General features: G+C 39.9%; 1 protein-coding gene across 2 annotated transcripts in view; it reads right to left on the bottom strand.

The window, feature by feature from the left end:
• Positions 1–20,842, bottom strand: part of SNX25 (sorting nexin 25) — a 130,709-nt gene that overhangs the window by 78,761 nt on the left and 31,106 nt on the right. For both annotated transcript variants that reach the window (XM_026508607.4, XM_057303561.1), the window contains exons 3-4: positions 13,427–13,643; positions 1,587–1,759 (exon numbers count right to left, since the gene is read on the bottom strand). In XM_026508607.4, coding sequence (XP_026364392.1) covers positions 1,587–1,759; positions 13,427–13,643 — 390 coding nt within the window. The remainder of the gene's footprint in view (positions 1–1,586; positions 1,760–13,426; positions 13,644–20,842) is intronic.

Raw genomic sequence — 20,842 nt, 5'->3', positions numbered from 1 at the left:
CTAACAAAGATATCAAAATTAAGTACATTGATTTTTTTCCTTTTATTATTTTTTTTATAAGGCTCAATGTGTTTTGTCCGCCAAAAGATGAAAGTGAACATTCTCCCAACTGGTGAAAGCAGACCTCAGGGAAGAAGCTGTTAAAAAGTCAGTGAGGGGCACCTGAGTGGCTCAGTCCCTTAAGCGCCTGCCTTCGGCTCAGGAGCCTAGGATCAAGCCCCGCATCAGGCTCTCTTGTCAGCAGGGAGTCTGCTTCTCCCTCTCACCCTGCACCCTGCCCCCTGCTCGTGCTCATGCTCTCTCTCTCACAAAAATAAATAAATAAAAAATCTTAAAAAAAAAAAAGTCAATGATATGACTATAAACTCATCCTACTAACTTTAGGTTAAAAAGTTCCCTTTTCAGGGGCACCTGGGTGGCTCAGTCGCTAAGCGTCTGCCTTCGGCTCAGGGCATGATCCCAGCGTTCTGGGATCGAGCCCCACATCAGGCTTCTCCACTAGGAGCCTGCTTCTTCCTCTCCCACTCCCCCTGCTTGTGTTCCCTCTCTCACTGGCTGTCTCTCTCTGTGTCAAGTAAATAAAATCTTAAAAAAAAAAAAAGTTCCCTTTTCGGGGTGACTGGAGGGGGGCTCAGTCAGTTAAGTGTCAGACCCTTGATTTCAGCTCAGGTCATGATCTCAGGGTCCCGGGATCAAGCCCAGCGTCAGGTCAGCTTGAGGATTCTCTCCCTCTCCCTCTGCCCCTCACCCCCACCACACACACATGCTCACACACACTCTTTCTCTAAAATAAATAAATAATCCTTAAAAAAAAAAAGTTCCCTTTTCTGGGGCACCTGGGTGGCTCAGTTGGTTAGATAACCAACTCTTGATCTCAGCTCACTGTTGATCTCAGGATCATAAAGCCAAAAAAAAAAAGAAAAAATTCCCTTTTCTCTGTGTTTGGTATCCGCTAATGACCACAGATAATAAAGGCGACGATCAATGCATATCCAATGAAATGTTACTTGAGATTTTGAGGTAAGAGAAATTTCCCTTAGGTCATATTTTCTTCCATTTTTCTTATTCTGGCCAAGCATCTTCCTCATTATACTTTCTTTAGTAATTACGTTATATTGTGGTACAGTTCCTTTTTTATTCCAAGTTCACAAAATTACATATAGGCATTATCAATGAATCTTCTATTTTAAAGTATTTTAAGTAAATTCACACTAGAGTTTGCGTACAGATATTCTTTCATTGATGTATAGATTATTGACCTGGATAACTCAAAAGCTATCCCAAATGGATGCTTCCCTGTGAAGAACATTAAGGACTAATTTTCCTGTGTCAAAATAAACAACAGAATGGACTAGGTATGCATATGGCAACATGTTACATAAAGAACTTGTTTATCATGGATGGCCAAATAATGCCATTTTCTAGTGACACTTCAAGTTTGAAAATCTGAAAATATCTTAGCTCCCATATGTCCCACAATATACAAGGTCTGCATAGGTGTATATAAAGTGTTATCACATTAGTATGTAGCATATTTGTCTGCATAATCATCACATTAGTAATACGAATTATTTATAAAAGTCTACCTTTTGTTGTGAGTATTTCTGCAAGCATTATACGTAAGCTGAGAGACTGGACATCCTTTGAAGGAAGGAGACAAAACACCAGAACCCGAGAACACATTTGTAGGAATCTCACTTCATCATATGAGTTCCTCAAGCATGTATGTAACACAAAAGGCCTTGGTTGTTCTTCATGTCTAAAAGAAATTAATGAAGAGAGGGAAGAGGAAGGAAAGAAATTTCTGGAAACAATTTAGTTATGTATCATTAAGTATAAAATACCTCAAATGGACAATACATCAGTTTTAATAATTGTGTCCACTCCTCAAAAATGTCAATAGCTAATAATTTTCTCAATCACAGACTAATTGAGAAAAATGCTAATGCATGCCCTTTCAGGATTTCAAACCTTAAGTAGCATCAACAATTACACATAACTCTCAAATCACAGTAACAATCCAGAAAAGTATGAGTGTTTCTTTAACTGGATTATATTTAAGTTTCCTGGATATCTTCTTAAATGTGATCTACAGCTTCTTTTTTCAAAAAAAGTCTAAGAAAACAACCAGAATCACTAGCCAGCTTTCCTGACTAGGTAATCACGGGATAAAAATGCTATGGGTTTTCTACTGAGGAAAGGGTCCATGACTTGATGCTACATAAATTGGTGGCAAATGGCCTTCTGTGAGGTTCCCAAGTATTTTCTAAACAGTCTTGCTAACCGTGGTCACAGGCTTCCCTACCAGCACTGACCCTATCCTTATCCCAGGACCATTAGTTTGGAGGATCTGAGTGAAGAGAAGTAGAAAGTAGAACTTTCTATACCTCTTTTTTCTGCAGTACCTTGATCGTAGTAGTTCAAGAAAGACCGGGAAGTTCATTTTTCTAACACCTTCCAGGTTAGAGGTAAAGTTTATGGACTTCTTATATTAACCAGTGGCCAATCCTGGGGAAGGGGTGACACTACGCAGAGCGGGAGGACTCATACTAGGTGCTACACAGGAATGAAACCAACGCATTTTGGTGCCTTTTATGACTAGTACCTCCAGAGTGTTTACTGCAATTTCTTTTTGCACTGGAGAGTAAAGAGTAGTTTCCAGAGTAGGCACCCTAAAAAAGAAAGATTTCCTCTTTGTCTTCTACGACAAGCAAGAAAAATTCAATACTAATGTGAAAAGCCAACAAAATAAACAGATTTTAATAATAACCTTTTACATATACACTGATAGATGCTGACTTTTTAAAAATGGCCTCTTTAGGGGTGCCTGGCCCGCTCAGTTGGTAGAACAGGGGACTCTTGATTTGGGGGGGGCATGAGTTCAAGACACTGGGCGTAGAGTTTACTTTAAAAAATAAAAATAAAAAATAAGTAAATTTAAAATGGCATCTTCAATTATTTGAAATTCTAGCTATGCTGCCAGTTAGAGATGATCTTTTAATATAGTAAGATCTAGATGTTACTCTTGTCTCATCAAGCACTTTTAAGGATAAAATTTTATTTTAAAATATGTATTTAGTTAACAATTATGGGCAAAACTGGCCCCAAAACTTAACGACAGAAGCTTCTTTCTTTAATATCAAAATCTCTCTCAGAAAGAATATACAATCCCTTCTCTCTTCCAATGGAAGGCAGATAATAAAAGCAGACTGGCCATCAGACTTCTACAAGTTCATCTCCCTCCTAGAACTGAGTTAGGGAAAAACTTTCTGAGTGAGCATAAAAGGCCAGATATCTGGTCAAGCGAGCTCCATCTGAGGAAAAAGGGAGGCTAATGCTTCCCTGGAATCCCTGTGCTCACTCCAAGCAGGATATTCCTATGATGCCCTCTAGTTCATGGGCATCAAGTACTGCTTCAGAACCCAAGGAAAGATCCTGAGGCACGTGGCTGCTTCTGGGTCAGGAGGCATCCATGCACCTGCGTCCACGCAGCATCCTCCTCCTGCCAGTGTGGAGGGATCATTTGTTCACTGCAATTCCTACTATTTGCATTTGGGTTCTCATTCCTTGCGTGAGCAAAAGGACATTGACTTTTGTAAATTTCACATGTGCAACAAGACTTAATCTTCCCACCTACACCAAGAAGCAGATATCATCAGCAGCATTTCATAGATGAGAACACTGGGGACCTGAGTGGTTATGCAAATAGTCCAAAGTTGGAGGTAATAAATGGTAGAAATAACTCTCCTGTTCTGCCTGACTCTCAAGTCCAGACTCTCTACGCTACTCCCTAATCAAAGATCACAAAGATGAAAGGGGGGAAAATTCAGAGACAAAGACAGAATATATGAATAAAAAACATTATTTTTCCCCCTAAACAGCATGCCCGTTCTTGACTAGTAAACCAAACACAAAGAGATTGTAAGGAGATTATGAAATTAAAGATGCTACTGATTAAACAGCGTAAAAAGAATCAGTTTTAGATTTTTCCAAAACATGCTGGAACAAGACAGATGGGACAAAGGAAGAGGAAGCAGAGGCAAGACTTAAATGTGATCTGGACTGGGTTTAAAGCAGCAACAGGTGCCCCAGGGCGCCTGGGTGGCACAGCGGTTAAGCGTCTGCCTTTGGCTCAGGGCGTGATCCCGGCATTATGGGATCGAGCCCCACATCAGGCTCCTCTGCTATGAGCCTGCTTCTTCCTCTCCCACTCCCCCTGCTTGTATTCCCTCTCTCGCTGGCTGTCTATCTCTGTCAAATAAATAAATAAAATCTTTAAAAAAAAAAAAAAAGCAACAGAATGTTGGCCTGGAAATAAACACGTGCTGACTGAAAAGCTGCCTCCACACAACTGCCTAACAGTCAACCAGTGTATGTGTTGCTTTTATTAATGCAATTTATTATTCTCTTGTCTGACAGTGGCCAATTCAATTGGGTGCTTCCCAGGCTGCCAAAGTCATCCTGCAGCCTATAGATAGCCACACACCAGTGGAGATTTCTAGACGATGGTACTATTTACCTGGGGCAGGCAAGTGCAGACACAGCCATCAAAGCTAGACACATTGTCCGCCAGTCTCACTGTATGATTTGTAGAAGATAATGCATAATCAGATATTAGTTCTCTAGGGTTCACTTCCAGGGCATAATCATCTATATGCAAAACACGAGTAACCTACTGGCACTTTTTCAAATATCTATAATCCCAGAGTACAGTGGTAGATTTTTTTTTCTTTAATAAGACTCATCAACTAGAGCTTCTAGGCACAGCCCAGATATCAGCAAAATAAATCTACCATTGGTATAACAAAACTAGAAGCCCAGAGGGAAGACATTTCTAAAATGGAATCAATTCTCTGTTTCTATTATTGTGATGCTTTACCCATAATATCTTTCTATTAGTCACAAAAGCAGTAATTTCAGAAGCTGGTAAATGTCTCCATGAAGGAGAGGAGTTAAGATGGCGGAGGAGTAGGAGACACCGTTTTCAGCCGGTCCTCCGAGTCGAGCTGGATAGGTACCAGACCAGCCTAAACAACCACGGAACCAGCCTGAGACGCAGGAAGACACATCTGGATCTCTACAAATGAACATCTCCAGCGCTGAGTATTGAGGTACGAAGCGGGGAGCCATGAAACTGTGCACAGATATCGGAAGATAAACGGAAGGGGGAGGGAGCCGCCGCGTTCGGGCGCCGGGAAGCGGTAGCCACTTGCACGGGGGAGCGGGCGGGGCTCACGGTCGGCACCCGCAAAACAGCAGACTGAGACTGTGAGCCGGGTGCGCGCGCCACCAGGCATCTCGCGGAACCCCGGAATCCCGGTGCGCTCACGGGATCCAGACTGAGACCGGGAGATCCGGGAGCGCGCGCGGGGCAGCTGGCGGCTGGCGGCATTAGAAACACAAAGGATAGAGACGCGCCCGCCCTGGAAGTGAGGGCTGGGACGCCGGGTGTGGGGCGCACATCCCGGGACGCTGCAGGGTTGAGCAGCACCAACAGTAACAGAGTTAAAGTGGCCAGAACATTAGTAGAGAACGGGCCGCAATCCCTCTGTTCTGTGACAAAGGCTGAGATTCGGCCGCTGCTGCTCTGACTCTCAGAAGAGGCACAGCAAACCGCCAGGGAAAGCCACCAGAGAACAAAAGCCTGGAAATACCGGCTCAGGGAGTGCCCATCCCCATCCCCCCTCGCAGGGGACACGGAGACTCTACCCAAACATGGCTGCCTGAGTATCGGCGCGGCAGGCCCCTCCCCCAGAACACAGAAGGCAGGCTGAAAAATCAAGAAGCCCACAACCCGGGCGCCTGGGTGGCGCAGTCATTGAGCGCCTGCCTTCGGCTTAGGGCGTGATCCCGGCGTTCCGGAAAGGAGTCCCTCATCGGGCTCCTCCGCTGGGAGCCTGCTTCTTCCTCTCCCACTCCCCTGCTTCTGTTCCCTCTCTCGCTGGTTGGCTGCCACATAAATAAATAAATAAAATCTTTAAAGAAGAAGCCCACATCCCTAAGATCCCTATAAAACAAGGGGCACGGCTTGGGACCCAGTCAATAATTTGGGCTCTGGAAACCCCACAACCTCTCTTCATCAGAATGACAAGAAGGAGAAGCCCCCCCCAGCAAAGAAAAGACAGTGAGACTGTGGCCACAGAAATAATGGATATGGATGTAACCAAATTATCAGAAATGGAATTCAGAGTAACGATGGTCAAAATGATGAGTAGAATTGAAAAAACTATAAACGAAAAGGTTACTGAGAATATAGAATCCCTAAGGACAGAAATGAGAGCAAATCTGACAGAAATTAAAAATTCTATGAGCCAAATGCAGGCAAAACTAGAGGCTCTGACAGCCAGGGTCGCAGAAGCAGAAGAAAGGGTTAGTGAATTGGAGGATGGGTTAATAGAGGAAAAAATGAAAATAGAAGATGGTCTTAAAAAAATCCACGCCCACGAATGTAGGTTACGGGAGATTACTGACTCAATGAAACGATCCAATGTCAGAATCATTGGCATCCCCGAGGGGGTGGAGAAAAACAGAGGTCTAGAAGAGATATTTGAACAAATTGTAGCTGAAAACTTCCCTAATCTAGCAAGGGAAACAAACATTCGTGTCCAAGAGGCAGAGAGGACCCCTCCCAAGCTCAACCACGACAAACCTACGCCACGTCACGTCATAGTGCATTTTGCAAATATTAGATGCAAGGATACAGTATTGAAAGCGGCCAGGGCAAAGAAATTTCTCACGTACCAAGGCAAAAGCATCAGAATTACGTCAGACCTGTCTACACAGACCTGGAATGAGAGAAAGGGTTGGGGGAGCATATTTAAAGCTCTTTCAGAGAAAAACATGCAGCCAAGGATCCTTTATCCAGCAAGGCTGTCATTCAGAATTGATGGAGAAATAAAGACATTTCAGAATCGCCAGTCACTAACCAATTTTGTAACTACGAAACCAGCCCTACAGGAGATATTACGGGGGGTTCTATAAAAGTAAAAAGGCCCCAAGAGTGATACAGAACAGAAAGTCACAGCCAATACAAAAAAAAGACTTTACTGGCAACATGGCAACATTAAAATCATATCTCTCAGTAATCAGCCTTAATGTAAATGGTTTGAACCATCCCATAAAGCGCCACAGGGTTGCAGATTGGATAAAAAGAAATGACCCATCCATTTGCTGTCTACAAGAGACTCATTTCGAACCCAAAGATACATTCAGACTGAGAGTAAGGGGATGGAGTACCATCTTTCACGCAAATGGTCCTCAAAAGAAAGCTGGGGTAGCAATTCTCATATCAGATAAATTGGATTTTAAACTACAGACTATAGTTAGAGATGCAGAAGGGCACTATATTATTCTTAAGGGAAGTATTCAACAAGTGGATATGACAATTATAAATATATATGCCCCCAACAGGGGAGCAGCAAGATACACAAGCCAACTCTTATCCAGAATAAAGAGACATATAAATGAAAATACATTAATAGTAGGGGACCTCAACACTCCACTATCAGAAATAGACAGAACACCCTGGCAAAAACTAAGCAAAGAATCAAAGGCTTTGAATGCCATACTCGATGAGTTGGACCTCATAGATATATATAGAACACTACACCCCAGAACCAAAAAATACTCATTCTATTCTAATGCCCATGGAACATTCTCAAGAATAGACCATGTTCTGGGACACAAAACAGGTCTCAACCGATACCAAAAGATTGAAATTATCCCCTGCATATTCTCAGACCACAACGCTCTGAAATTGGAACTCAACCACAAGGAAAAATTTGGAAGAAACTCAAACACTTGGAGACTAAGAACCATCCTGCTCAGGAATGACTCGATAAACCAGGAAATCAAAAATCAAATTAAACAATTTATGGAGACCAATGAGAATGAAAATACAACAGTCCAAAACCTATGGGATACTGCAAAGGCAGTCCTAAGGGGGAAATACATAGCCATCCAAGCCTCACTCAAAAGAATAGAAAAATCTAAAATGCAGTTTTTATATTCCCACCTCAAGAAGCTGGAACAGCAACAGAGGGACAGGCCTAATCCACGTACGAGGAAGCAGTTGACCAAAATTAGAGCTGAAATCAATCAAGCAGAAACCAGAAGTACAGTAGAGCAGATCAACAGGACTAGAAGCTGGTTCTTTGAGAGAATCAATAAAATTGACAGACCACTGGCAAGACTTATCCAAAAGAAAAGAGAAAGGACCCAGATTATTAAAATTATGAATGAAAAAGGAGAGGTCACGACGAGCACCATTGAAATTGGAAGGATTATTAGAAATTTTTATCAACAGCTATATGCCAATAAACTAAGCAATCTGGAAGAGATGGAATCCTTCCTGGAAACCTATAAACTACCAAGATTGAAACCGGAAGAAATTGATTCCTTAAACAGGCCAATTAATTATGAAGAAATTGAGTCAGTGATAAACAACCTTCCAAATAACAAAACTCCAGGCCCGGACGGTTTTCCTGGGGAATTCTACCAAACATTCAAAGAAGAAATAATACCTATTCTCCTAAAGCTATTTCAAAAAATAGAAACAGAAGGAAAGCTACCAAACTCATTCTATGAGGCCAATATTACCTTGATCCCCAAACCAGGCAAAGACCCCCTCAAAAAGGAGAATTACAGACCGATTTCCCTAATGAATATGGACGCCAAAATCCTCAACAAGATACTTGCTAATAGAATCCAACAGTACATTAAAAGGATTATCCATCACGATCAAGTGGGATTCATACCTGGGATGCAAGCGTGGTTCAATATTCGCAAATCAATCAGCGTGATACATCATATCAACAAGAAAAGACTCAGGAACCATATGATCCTCTCAATCGATGCCGAAAAAGCATTTGACAAAATACAGCATCCTTTCCTGATTAAAACCCTTCAGAGTGTAGGAATAGAAGGTACATTTCTCAATCTCATAAAAGCCATCTATGAAAAGCCTACTGCAAATATTATTCTCAATGGAGAAAAGCTGGAAGCCTTTCCCTTAAGATCAGGAACTCGACAAGGATGCCCACTCTCGCCACTATTATTCAACATAGTACTAGAAGTCCTTGCAACAGCAATCAGACGACAAAAAGGGATCAAAGGTATTCAAATTGGCAAAGAAGAAGTCAAAATGTCTCTCTTTGCAGATGACATGATACTCTATATGGAAAACCCAAAAGAAGCCACTCCCAAATTATTAGAAGTTATAGAGCAATTCAGTAATGTGGCAGGATACAAAATAAATGCTCAGAAATCAGTTGCATTTCTATACACGAATAACGAGACCAAAGAAAGAGAAATTAGGGAATCCATCCCATTTACAATAGCACCAAAAACCATACGTTACCTTGGAATTAACTTAACCAGAGACGTAAAGGACCTATATTCTAGAAACTATAAATCACTCTTGAAAGACATTGAGGAAGACATAAAAAGATGGAAAGATATTCCATGCTCATGGATCGGAAGAATTAACATAGTTAAAATGTCCATGCTACCCAGAGCAATCTACACTTTCAATGCTATCCCGATCAAAATACCAAGGACATTTTTCAAAGAACTGGAACAAACAGTCCTTAAATTTGTATGGAAACAGAAAAGGCCCCGAATCTCCAAGGAACTGTTGAAAAGGAAAAACAAAGCTGGGGGCATCACAATGCCGGATTTCGAGCTGTACTACAAAGCTGTGATCACAAAGACAGCATGGTACTGGCACAAAAACAGACACATAGACCAATGGAACAGAATAGAGAGCCCAGAAATGGACCCTCGGCTCTTTGGGCAACTAGTATTTGATAAAGCAGGAAAAAACATCCGGTGGGAAAAAGACAGTCTCTTCAATAAATGGTGCTGGGAAAATTGGACAGCTACATGCAAAAGAATGAAACTTGACCACTATCTCACACCATACACAAAAATAAACTCCAAATGGATGAAAGACCTCAATGTGAGACAGGAATCTATCAAAATTCTAGAGGAGAACATAGGCAACAACCTCTACGACATCGGCCAAAGCAACCTTTTTCATGACACATCCCCAAAGGCAAGAGAAACAAAAGATAAAATGAATTTATGGGACTTCATCAAGATTAAAAGTTTCTGCACAGCCAAGGAAACAGTCAGAAAAACTAAGAGGCAGCCCACGGAATGGGAGAATATATTTGCAAATGACACTACAGATAAAGGACTGGTATCCAAGATCTACAAAGAACTTCTCAAACTCAATACACGAGAAACAAATAAACAAATCAAAAAATGGGCAGAAGATATGAACAGACACTTTTCCAATGAAGACATACAAATGGCTAACAGACACATGAAAAAATGTTCAAAATCATTAGCCATCAAGGAAATTCAAATCAAAACCACACTGAGATACCACCTTACGCCAGTTAGAATGGCAAAAATAGACAAGGCAAGAAACAACAATTGTTGGAGAGGATGTGGAGAAAGAGGATCCCTCCTACATTGTTGGTGGGAATGCAAGTTGGTACAGCCACTCTGGAAAACAGTGTGGAGGTCCCTTAAAAAGTTAAAAATTGAGCTACCCTATGATCCAGCCATTGCACTACTGGGTATTTACCCCAAAGATACAGACGTAGTGAAGAGAAGGGCCATATGCACCCCAATGTTCATAGCAGCAATGTCCACAATAGCTAAATCGTGGAAGGAGCCGAGATGCCCTTCAACAGATGACTGGATTAAGAAGTTGTGGTCCATATATACAATGGAATATTACTCAGCTATCAGAAAGAACGAGTTCTCAACATTTGCTACAACATGGACAGCACTGGAGGAGATAATGCTAAGTGAAATAAGTCAAGCAGAGAAAGACAACTATCATATGATTTCTCTCATCTATGGAACATAAGAACTAGGATGATCAGTAGGGGAAGAAAGGGATAAAGAAAGGGGGGGGGTAATCAGAAGGGGGAATGAAACATGAGAGACTATGGACTATGAGAAACAAACTGAGGACTTCAGAGGGGAGGGGGGTGGGGGAATGGGATAGACCGGTGATGGGTAGTAAGGAGGGCACATATTGCATGGTGCACTGGGTGTTATACACAACTAATGAATCATCGAGCCTTACATCGGAAACCGGGGATGTACTGTATGGTGACTAACATAATATAATAAAAAATCATCAAAAAAAAAAAAAAAAAAAAAAATGTCTCCATGAAAAATATATGCTCATGTTCAAATTAGATCATCATAAAAATACTAAATTTCTCTAACCACTTGCTCTTCTCCCAAACCTACATCCATCAGTCTTCTCACCAGAATAAAACATGGATTTAAAATACTGTCCTTCATTGAACCATAATTTAAATACTTTAAAATGAGCTTCCACTGAGTTCAAACAAGTCTTGGACAGTATCTGGCAGGCAGAAGCAAGAAGCACTTTATACAACAGATACACAGCAAACCAGCAGGAGCTCCAAGGGGTTGCTGAACACTTGAAGGAGCGGCTGAAGCTCTTGAGATGCCAGGGATGTAACCCTAGAGTCCTCATTCTCTCACCTTCCTTGTTAGTTCACATACTCCCTTCCTGGATGTTGCTTTCTCTACCAACACCAGTTTTGAAAGGGTGGTCTGGGGACCCCTATGTGTAATACAAAATGTCACCTGTCTTTTTCACTTCTGTTCTCACAAACATAGGAGTTTCTAGAGGCTACATAATCTGTGCTGACACCATCACTCTGCTGGCTAATGCGAAATGGATTGTGTATTTGTGAACTTTAAAAATGTGAACTCTTAAAAATTTAAGAGCTGACATGGTAAATATGGATGGTATAACAAAAGGTGAGGTTATATACATTTAACAACTGGCTCTGCCAGGGGAAACACAGCTCTGATTTGTAGCATTCACCCACTACACAGTGTAAATACTCCCACCATGGCCAATGACAAGCTAGCAAGGTGATATCACTGATCTCAAAGTAGGGAAGGGCTGTGCACAGTCAGCTCTTGCAAACTAGTACACGCTGGTCCAGCTCCCCAAGAGCTAGAAGCCACATAAACAAAGTGCTTTTGGGGGCGCCTGACTGGTTCAGTCAGAAGAACACGAAACTCTTGATCTCGGGATTACGACTTTGAGCTCCATGTTGGGTGTACAGAGATTATTTAAAAATAAAATCTTAAAAAAAAAAGTGCTTTTAGGTTTTCAATAACTTTTAAGAATATAGAGGGATCCTGAAACAAAAAAAAAAAAAAACCCTGAGAACCACTGCTCTACAGTAACTTTTTTTAAATCATGGGTTGTGACCCATAAGGAATAAAATAAAATATAGTTTGTCTCAAACACCATTTTTAAAAAGATGTTAACACAAAAATATCAGTTATCACAGGTAATAAGCATATTGTTTATGAAACTGTGTGACAATATAAAATGTATGTACTACGGGTCACAGTTTTTAAAAAATACAAAACACTGGGGGCAGCGAACTGGAAAATATTAGGCACATGATGGCTCTGTACATTTTGATCTCATAAGCCTGTGAGACACAGACTTTGGCAGAGAGAACTATTCATGGAAAGAGAACTGGGAGCTTCTGCTGCACAAGGACATTTAGCAACTAGGCCCCGCGGAGCAACGGCACAGTGCGGAACAGGGATTGCCCGCTGACAAACTCACTCGGCAGCGCTTCTCAGAAGACAATAGGAGTTACCACCCGCCCAATAAGGATGCCAATGCTTATACATCCTCATTTAGAAGTGCTGTAATTCAGCATTTTCACACTCACTTAGGAGCAGGACATAGAATTAAGATCCTACCAGCAAACCTCTGAATGTTAAGGATGTGTTACAAGCACAGAAATGGTCTTGAAGTCTTCCTTCCAAAGGCAGAGTCACCTCATAGGCACAAATCTTGTCAGTGGAACAGTACAAAGAGCTAACAACCTAAATATTCACAATTTTCACACTGAAACATTTCTAATTATAGCCCACAAATTTCAATATTGAGTTCCTTTTAAAAGTCAATTTTCAAGATATTGTGATGCAACAGGACTCACAAAAAGAAACATGAATTCTAAACCTTATTTCTAAAAATTATAAACTCATGGACACTTCACGGTATAAAACACATTTAAATTTTCTACTTCTAGGTACTCATGATTCTATAAACAAGTTCATGACAGTGCTGGCTTGGAAAAATTAATTTCATTGTTAAAGTTTTTCACAAAATTAAAGAAGTCTATTAAGGGGTTTTTTATTAGAGAGATACAGAAAAAATCTACTTTACCAAAACACCATAGTTGTTCTCCCTCAATATACCTACATTTCAAGCCAAGCACCAGCAAGAGGCAGAAAATTCTAGAGTTTTATCTTGACTTTGACCCTCTTCTGTGTAAGAAAAAGATTTTAATGTGGGGGGAAAAGTGGGGGAGGTTGTTCATGCTAGATCAGTTACCTGGCATTCGCAGCTTTCAGGTCACAGAAATGAGTGAGTAAAGTTCTTACAACATCATTGCAGACGACTTTAACTACATCCACGTGGCTCAGTCTGTGACGCAGCTGTCTGGCAATTTCCCAAAAGTCTTCCAAGAGCAGATGGTAAAGCTGTCCCTCATCTCTGCTGAGATTTCCATACCAGGACAGAACGTAATCTCTGTAACTGTAGTCAAACACTACCAGGAATAAACAAAGCAATGAGTAAAACTTAGACGACAGAAGCATACACCAAGACTGCATTTCCAGTGGAAGCTGACGACGTACTATTTAATATTCACCGTTTAAAATATAAAGAAAGTAGGTAACAACACAAGAGAAGACATAATCTTTCCTAGAATATTTCAAAATAAAAAAAGATCCTCATCTAACTAAAATTCTGGGGGTGTGGTGACCATATGTCCTGAATTTTTGTGGCCAGCCCAATTTTTAAATATTCTATCCTGGGTCCAAACTATCTAAATCTATCAAAAAACAGAGCGTCTTACACAGTGGCAACACACTTATCAAGGCTGCCAGTCATCAGCCTCTCTCTCTTCCAAATTCACCCTTTTTTGCCCTGCTTTATAATACTGGAGAGGGACCGTGCAAACATTTCTTTGCCAACCCATACCATGTTAGTGTTTGTCGGGAGAGGATGCTGGAGGAACTGTGGAGGAGGAAGGGGTTTCTCCTCGTCCTGGTCCTGATTCCTATGTGCTCTTCTGATTGCTCCTGCAATGTGCAGTGGGAAGCATGTGGGGCACCAGATGGCACTCACCCCCAGCAGATTCCAATGGCCCTCAGAGGGCAGCTGCCCAGAGAAGGCTGCTGGTACCCAGGGAGTGCCTTCCTGTAGCCTGTGGTATCTCCCAAACTTCTCCACCATTACATGAGTCACAGCTGTGCTCTCTCCAGTGAGGCCTGGATCTCAGCTCTGGGGTGAAGAAGGAACCTGCTCCCGAATATATCCCTCCTTAAAGTGCTCTGCCTCGGCTCTAGGAGTAGTGATTACTCCCATTGTCTACTCTTCCTATATTCTTTGGAGTCCTCTTTATTCCTCAGTAGTCAAGTCCCTTTCCAAGTTAATCATTCTTTATATTAAACTTTCTTGTCCAAGTACTATGTGGTTTCTGTTTCTTAATGAGATCCCAACTAATGCAGGAAGAAACCTTAAGTCAGATATCACACCAGGCTCAGCATTTGTGGCTGACAACCTTCTTTGGGAGATTTCCAGTGCCTCATTTCTTAATTCTGGATCAATTTTATGCCTTGGAAATAAAAACCCTTAGGTCTAGACCAGTGCTCTCCCACAGAAATATGAGAGTCACGTATGTAATTTTAAGTGTCTAGTAGTCACATTAAAAAAGGAAAAAGAAACAGGTTCAATTTTAATAATATATTTCAACTAATATATCCAAAATATTATGATTTCAATACATAATCAATGCTATCAATTAATGAAATTCTTTTTCCATGCTAAGTGCTCACCATCTGGTATATATTTTATACTTCCAGCACATCTTAACTTGGACTAGTCGCATTACTCAGTTGCCACTTGTACACAGAAGTCCCGTGTTGCTCAGGGCAGCTCAAGTCCATATAGAAGAAGAAGACTGAAAAATTAACATGTTACTGGACTTAAGTGGTGATTCCCCCGAGGGAGAAAAACACAGCCCCATATCCATGTCTCAGCACAAGGATACCTGTACTATTTTTTAATCACTGCTTATTTCTCAAGGTTACCACTTGATTTGGCTTAATTTTGATATGACTATGTATCATCTCAGAGAAACAGCCTACCCTCTTGCTTTGGTTTGTCCCCAGGAATCCTGTGGAACAAAATGTAACTTGGGATCCTGATATACTGCACACCTGGCCCACAAATGTCTAACCCATAATTCTCAAATAATTCTGCAGGCCAGGATTTGGTGCTCGTTTTACTCATTTTGGCTGCTACACACCAATTTCAAATGGGCTTGGTGGGGTCGGGGGAGATGAGAAGGTGGCAGGAGGGAGGTCATATTTCTTAGAAAACTGAATAGCAAATGGAACCTCCAGCTCAGAGTTAGTATTCACCCTATGTAAAGATTCCATATACGTGCAAAAGCCCACAAGTCACGGAAAGCACCATTCTTGTTTTAATATTCTGTGATGGCTTTTTTTCTCAGAATATCAACTATGAAGGTGTGTCCAATGTTTTTTTCCTGCGTTGCAACTTTATAATAATTCACAAAATGGCATCTTAAATCCAATAGGTCAAAAACATACATAAAACATCAAGAATTTTGTTCACAGACATGTATGTACAAAGGTTTAGCTAAATCCGCAAAGTGATTCCACTGGCCTCAGCAGTGGGATAAGACACTTAAGATACCTTAAGCCTTATAGCTGAGAACCATTACTTACCAAAGACTAAGGGGCAGGCACTGAAAAGAAGAAAAAAAAAGATACTACCTCAATCTTTCATTTTTCATTAAATAAGCATTTAATTCTGGTATGTAAGTCTTCCAGTATATAAGGTAGAATAGATATCCACTGGACACAAAAGAAAAGGCAAAACAAAAGCAAAACAAACAAATCATCTCCTAAACTTTTCGGCTATTTTCTGCTCACTTCTAGATATTAATTTGAACAGACGGTTGTTATGTTTTCTAGATTTTACAAAAAGTAGCCACATCTCATTCCTAATTGGACTATTCCATTTAGGAGAAAGCAGAAATGGTTTCTGGGCCAGATATTTAAGAAATTAGGGCAAAAACAGCAATAGTCTCATCCCATAATCTCACTTATTGGCAACAAACAGACCACGGATCCTACACAGTGATTGAGTTACATCCTCTCAAGATTTTGAGGCTCCAAGAAGGGAAATAACTTGCTCAAAGTCAAATAGGTGGTCAAACACTCTTCCTCTCAGCACACAGTAGGCCTGCATGAAGGTGGAACAAACAAGTCACATGAGTAAAAGACATGAGAAATCTGAAATAGCATCCTCGTCCACTGGACATTCAACTTGTTTAAAACATTTATATGAAAAAATATGCAAATGGCAATACTTTTAAAAACTGCCCTAGAAGTCACTGATAGGACCAATGGGTGGAAGTCATAAGAAATTGTTTTTTCTGTTCAACATAAGGTGGAACTGAATAAAAACATCAAAGCTATTCAAGATTCACAGTAGATGGTGAATATTCTATCACAAGAAACTTTTAAACAAGCTGGATATCCAATGGACAAGGATGACCTAGAAAAAATTACTTCCTGAGATGGGGGGCTGAAATATGTAATCTCCACAGACCCTTGTCTGCAAAGCTTTTTTATATCCTTCTTCTGGTAAGAGCCTCCCTGACGACAAAGCACTGCTAACTTCATTTGCAGGTCTTTCTCCCTTACGCTTTTATTAAGCAAAGTTGTCATACCACAGAATTTTTAACTAGTAGCAAATAAATCTACAACCCAAAACGTTTGGGAAATAGAAGCATTTTTCCATTCATTAAAATTTAGCTTCAAATTATAGAAGGAAGGTAAAAGCAATTATAAGAGACTTAATATCTTTAACATAAGATCTTCTTAGCATGCTACAGGATTTATGTGAGGGGCATATTCATCTACATAACTTCCCATTATACTTGTTAACCACACTGCATATCCTAATAAATACAACTCTAAAGTACTCCTCTGTTACTACATTTTGGTTAGGAGTTGATGAAAATGAGTATTGGTAAAAATCTCAACTCAGGGGCACCTGGGTGACTCAGTCGGTTAAGTGTATGCATTTGGCTCAGGTCATGATCCCGGGGTCCTGGGATGGAGCCACGCATCCGGCTCCCTGCTCAACTGGGACTCTGCTTCTCCTTCTGCCTGCCGCTCTGCCTACTTGCACACACTCGCTCGCTCTCTCTCTGACAATTAAATAAAATCTTTAAAAAAAAAATCTCAACTCAGTAACAGAAGATATACCTGGAACTAACAAATTTCTCTCAATCATTTGTCAGTACACCTTTAAGCTAAGTATTATAAAAATACAGCAAATATAAAAAGTATGAAACAAGGGCACTTGGCTGGCTCAGTCTGTAGAGCATGTGACCCTTGATCTCGGGTCATGAGTTTGAGTTCCATGTCAGGCAAAAAAGAAGAAGGAGGAGGAGAAGGGAAAGGAGAAGAGGAAGAGGAAGAGGAAGAGGAAGAAGAAGAAAAAGAAGAAGAAGAAGAAGAAGAAGAAGAAGAAAAGTATGAAATAGAGCCATGATTCTAAGTATATATTACATAGCTACATATACTCATTTATATACAAGTAACATACATACACTCATTTATATACAAGTGCACGTATGAACAAAATATCTTAAAATATACCCTACAGGTCAATTTGAAGAGACACAGAAATTCACAATAAAATTATTTTATGGTCTCTACTAAAAAATAAGCAGAAATAATATAACAAACCACAATGAGAAATGAAAGAACACTTATCCTCATTGCCAAGCAAGCAGTCTTTCTTCTAAACACATAATAGCAGCCAACAAAAATTCAAGTGCTATTATCAAATCTATTTTCTAGACTACTCTCAACGAAATAAGCAGGTAAAAAGAATTCACTGCAGATCATAGAGAATGGAATAACATGTCTGGAACTTTAATTTTAGTTAGATTAATGTAAAAAGAGGATTTAGGGTAACAAAGTAGGGAAAAACTGGAAGTGAGGAGACCAGTTAAAAGGCTACCATGTTAGTCTAGATAATGTGATGTTAGGTAATCTTTACCTATAAATTTTCAGAACAAAGAATGACTCAAACCAAGGAAACAGTATAAGAGAGAGAGCTCCATGACAGCCATTCTTCTATCTCTGCCTTTTCCCCAGAGCGATTCAAGATACAGTCTTCCCTGCCCAAGAAGTAAGGTCCCAAGGGTCATAAACGTCCATAATCTGAGTCACTTGGAAGAAAGAAAGAGTGCTCATTCAACCAGGAACTGGCCTAATGGTAATAAGGACAACAGTAATTCCATCGTTCATATAGATGGCACTCTACAGTTTGCAAAGTTTTAAAAATGCAATTAGTAATTACTATCTATGTGTGGAAGGAAAGCCAACTGCTGGGAAAATTTGGGGTTATTAGTTTATGTCACTAATTGAGGTGTTCATTCATTCAACAAAAAATGTATACATATTTCACACCGCTGGGCAGTCATGAACTGGAAGAGTTGAGCTTAAGGAGGTTAGAGGTGGGAGTGGAACGTGCAAGAGTCATAGTCTTCCAAGTGCAGGCTCTGCTTCCTCTGTGTCAGCATCTAATTCTTATCATCTAACATCCTCTGGAAATGGCCACCAAGAGCCTAGTAAAAGAGATCGCCACATCAGGTTCACCTTTATCTAGGACAAGTTCCAAAGAAACTGAAAGTTCTGTTATACTTGGACAATGACCTTGTAATATCTTCTGTTATCATGAGGGTTCAAGTTATGGCCTTTTGTATAATGACACTTTATCTTATAGGAACATTTACCCCCGAAATTCAGAAAAGTATTAAGAGCCAATCAAAACTAACAGAAATATGTTCATCTGGAAATGTACATGTAACATTAATTGCATTTGTGAAGGACACCCCAAATAGTAATGAAAGTAATGGTATTTATGACACATTTGGACAGAATCTCACAAGTCCAAGTGCAGAGGTCAGTATCCTCAATGTTTGAAAAGAATAAGATCTTCCAAAGAACTGTATTTTCAATTCAAGATTTTAAACTGAAAGTTCTCCTGAGCAAATAGCAGGTACTCATTATTGAACTATATTCTCTGGTCCACATTAGTGAAGTAATTCAGGGTAGCCTAGTAAAAATTAGGCTATCAATCTGAGATGTATTACTCATAAAGATTTTCAAAAGTGTCTCCTGTCAGTCTTCCCAGGGAATGTAACTTTAGGAGAAACTTTTGAGAGCATCTGGTATGGAAAGGTGGCTGTTCTGACTTCTCAAACATATGGTTCACTCATACCATATCTGAGCCCCTAACATACAGTTTTTACACTTTGGCTAACAAAGCACAGCAATAATATACTTCAATTATCTTCCCTGGGTATGACATTTAACTTCCAGAATTTGTAGCTTTAGTAATTTTTTTTTGAAGATTTTATTTTTAAGTCATCTCCACATACAACATGGGGCTCGAACTCGCGACCCTGAAACCAAGAGCTGCACGCCCCACCGACTGAGCCAGCACACCTTGTAGCTTTAATCATTCTTATTGCTTCACAGAAAGCCAAACTGTGTTATTTTGACCTACACTTTTAAATATTACTTCTTTCTTCTTTGTAATTCAATCTATAAAGATTTAAGACCAAGCCCTAATTTATATTGAGCTACAACACAAACATATTTTAGTAACAATGACAGAAAACCCAACCACAAACATTTATACCTGCATATACATACACATACCTTGTATTTTACTCAACTCTTTGAATAAATCTGTTTTTAAAATACATATTCTAAAGGGAGTAAAACAGGGGCACCTGGGTGGCACAGCGGTTAAGCGTCTGCCTTCGGCTCAGGGCGTGATCCCGGCGTTATGGGATCGAGCCCCACATCAGGCTCCTCTGCTATGAGCCTGCTTCTTCCTCTCCCACTCCCCCTGCTTGTGTTTCCTCTCTCGCTGGCTGTCTCTATCTCTGTTGAATAAATAAATAAAATCTTTAAAAAAAAAATAGAAATAAAAATAAATAAATAAATAAATAAATAAATAAATAAATAAAGGGAGTAAAACAAATATATAAGGGTAAGATGGAATAATTATGTTATCTACTTCAAACTAACTTGAGGAGGTAATTTTTAAATAGTTCATAAGCACTTAATATCAACTGAACTCAGGTTACTGCAGTCTTAACAAGTGTACCTGCTATTAAATTTTGCAAGCATACCAAGAGACCCTCAATTTTATCAGTATAAGTCTACTATAGCTAGCTAATAACGTTCAGAATTTCAATTAAATATACTGGTGCCAGGGCTTAGAAATGCAAATTAAAATACTCCAGAGATGCATATTATAATCATGACAGGTTTTCTAAATACTTACAAAACCTCTCAACTTTCTCAACATATATTTCTAGATTCTAACTCTTCATTAAATTAAATGTCCAAAATTTTTTAGAAGACAAGTTTGTTTTTAGTTTATTGTTGTTTTTACAACTGCCATATGCATACGTTTTACTCTCATAACCAACTTTATAGCAGCCTTTAGCTCTTCTTTTGGTAGATGATATAATATTCAACTTCACTGAAAATCATTTTGCTTAAAATGAGGAAACTGTAAACATTAAGAATACAGTGGGAAAAAAAACAAAGAAAAAAAATATTGTACCAAAGCATAATTAACTAAAGCTCTTACCCACAGGCTTTGGAAAATACT

The sequence above is a fragment of the Ursus arctos genome, unplaced genomic scaffold (genome assembly GCF_023065955.2).
Source record: "Ursus arctos isolate Adak ecotype North America unplaced genomic scaffold, UrsArc2.0 scaffold_27, whole genome shotgun sequence".
Taxonomy (NCBI): Eukaryota; Metazoa; Chordata; class Mammalia; order Carnivora; family Ursidae; genus Ursus; species Ursus arctos.
The sequence above is the reverse complement of the archived record's forward strand: the minus strand, read 5'-3'. Positions and strand labels throughout refer to the sequence as shown.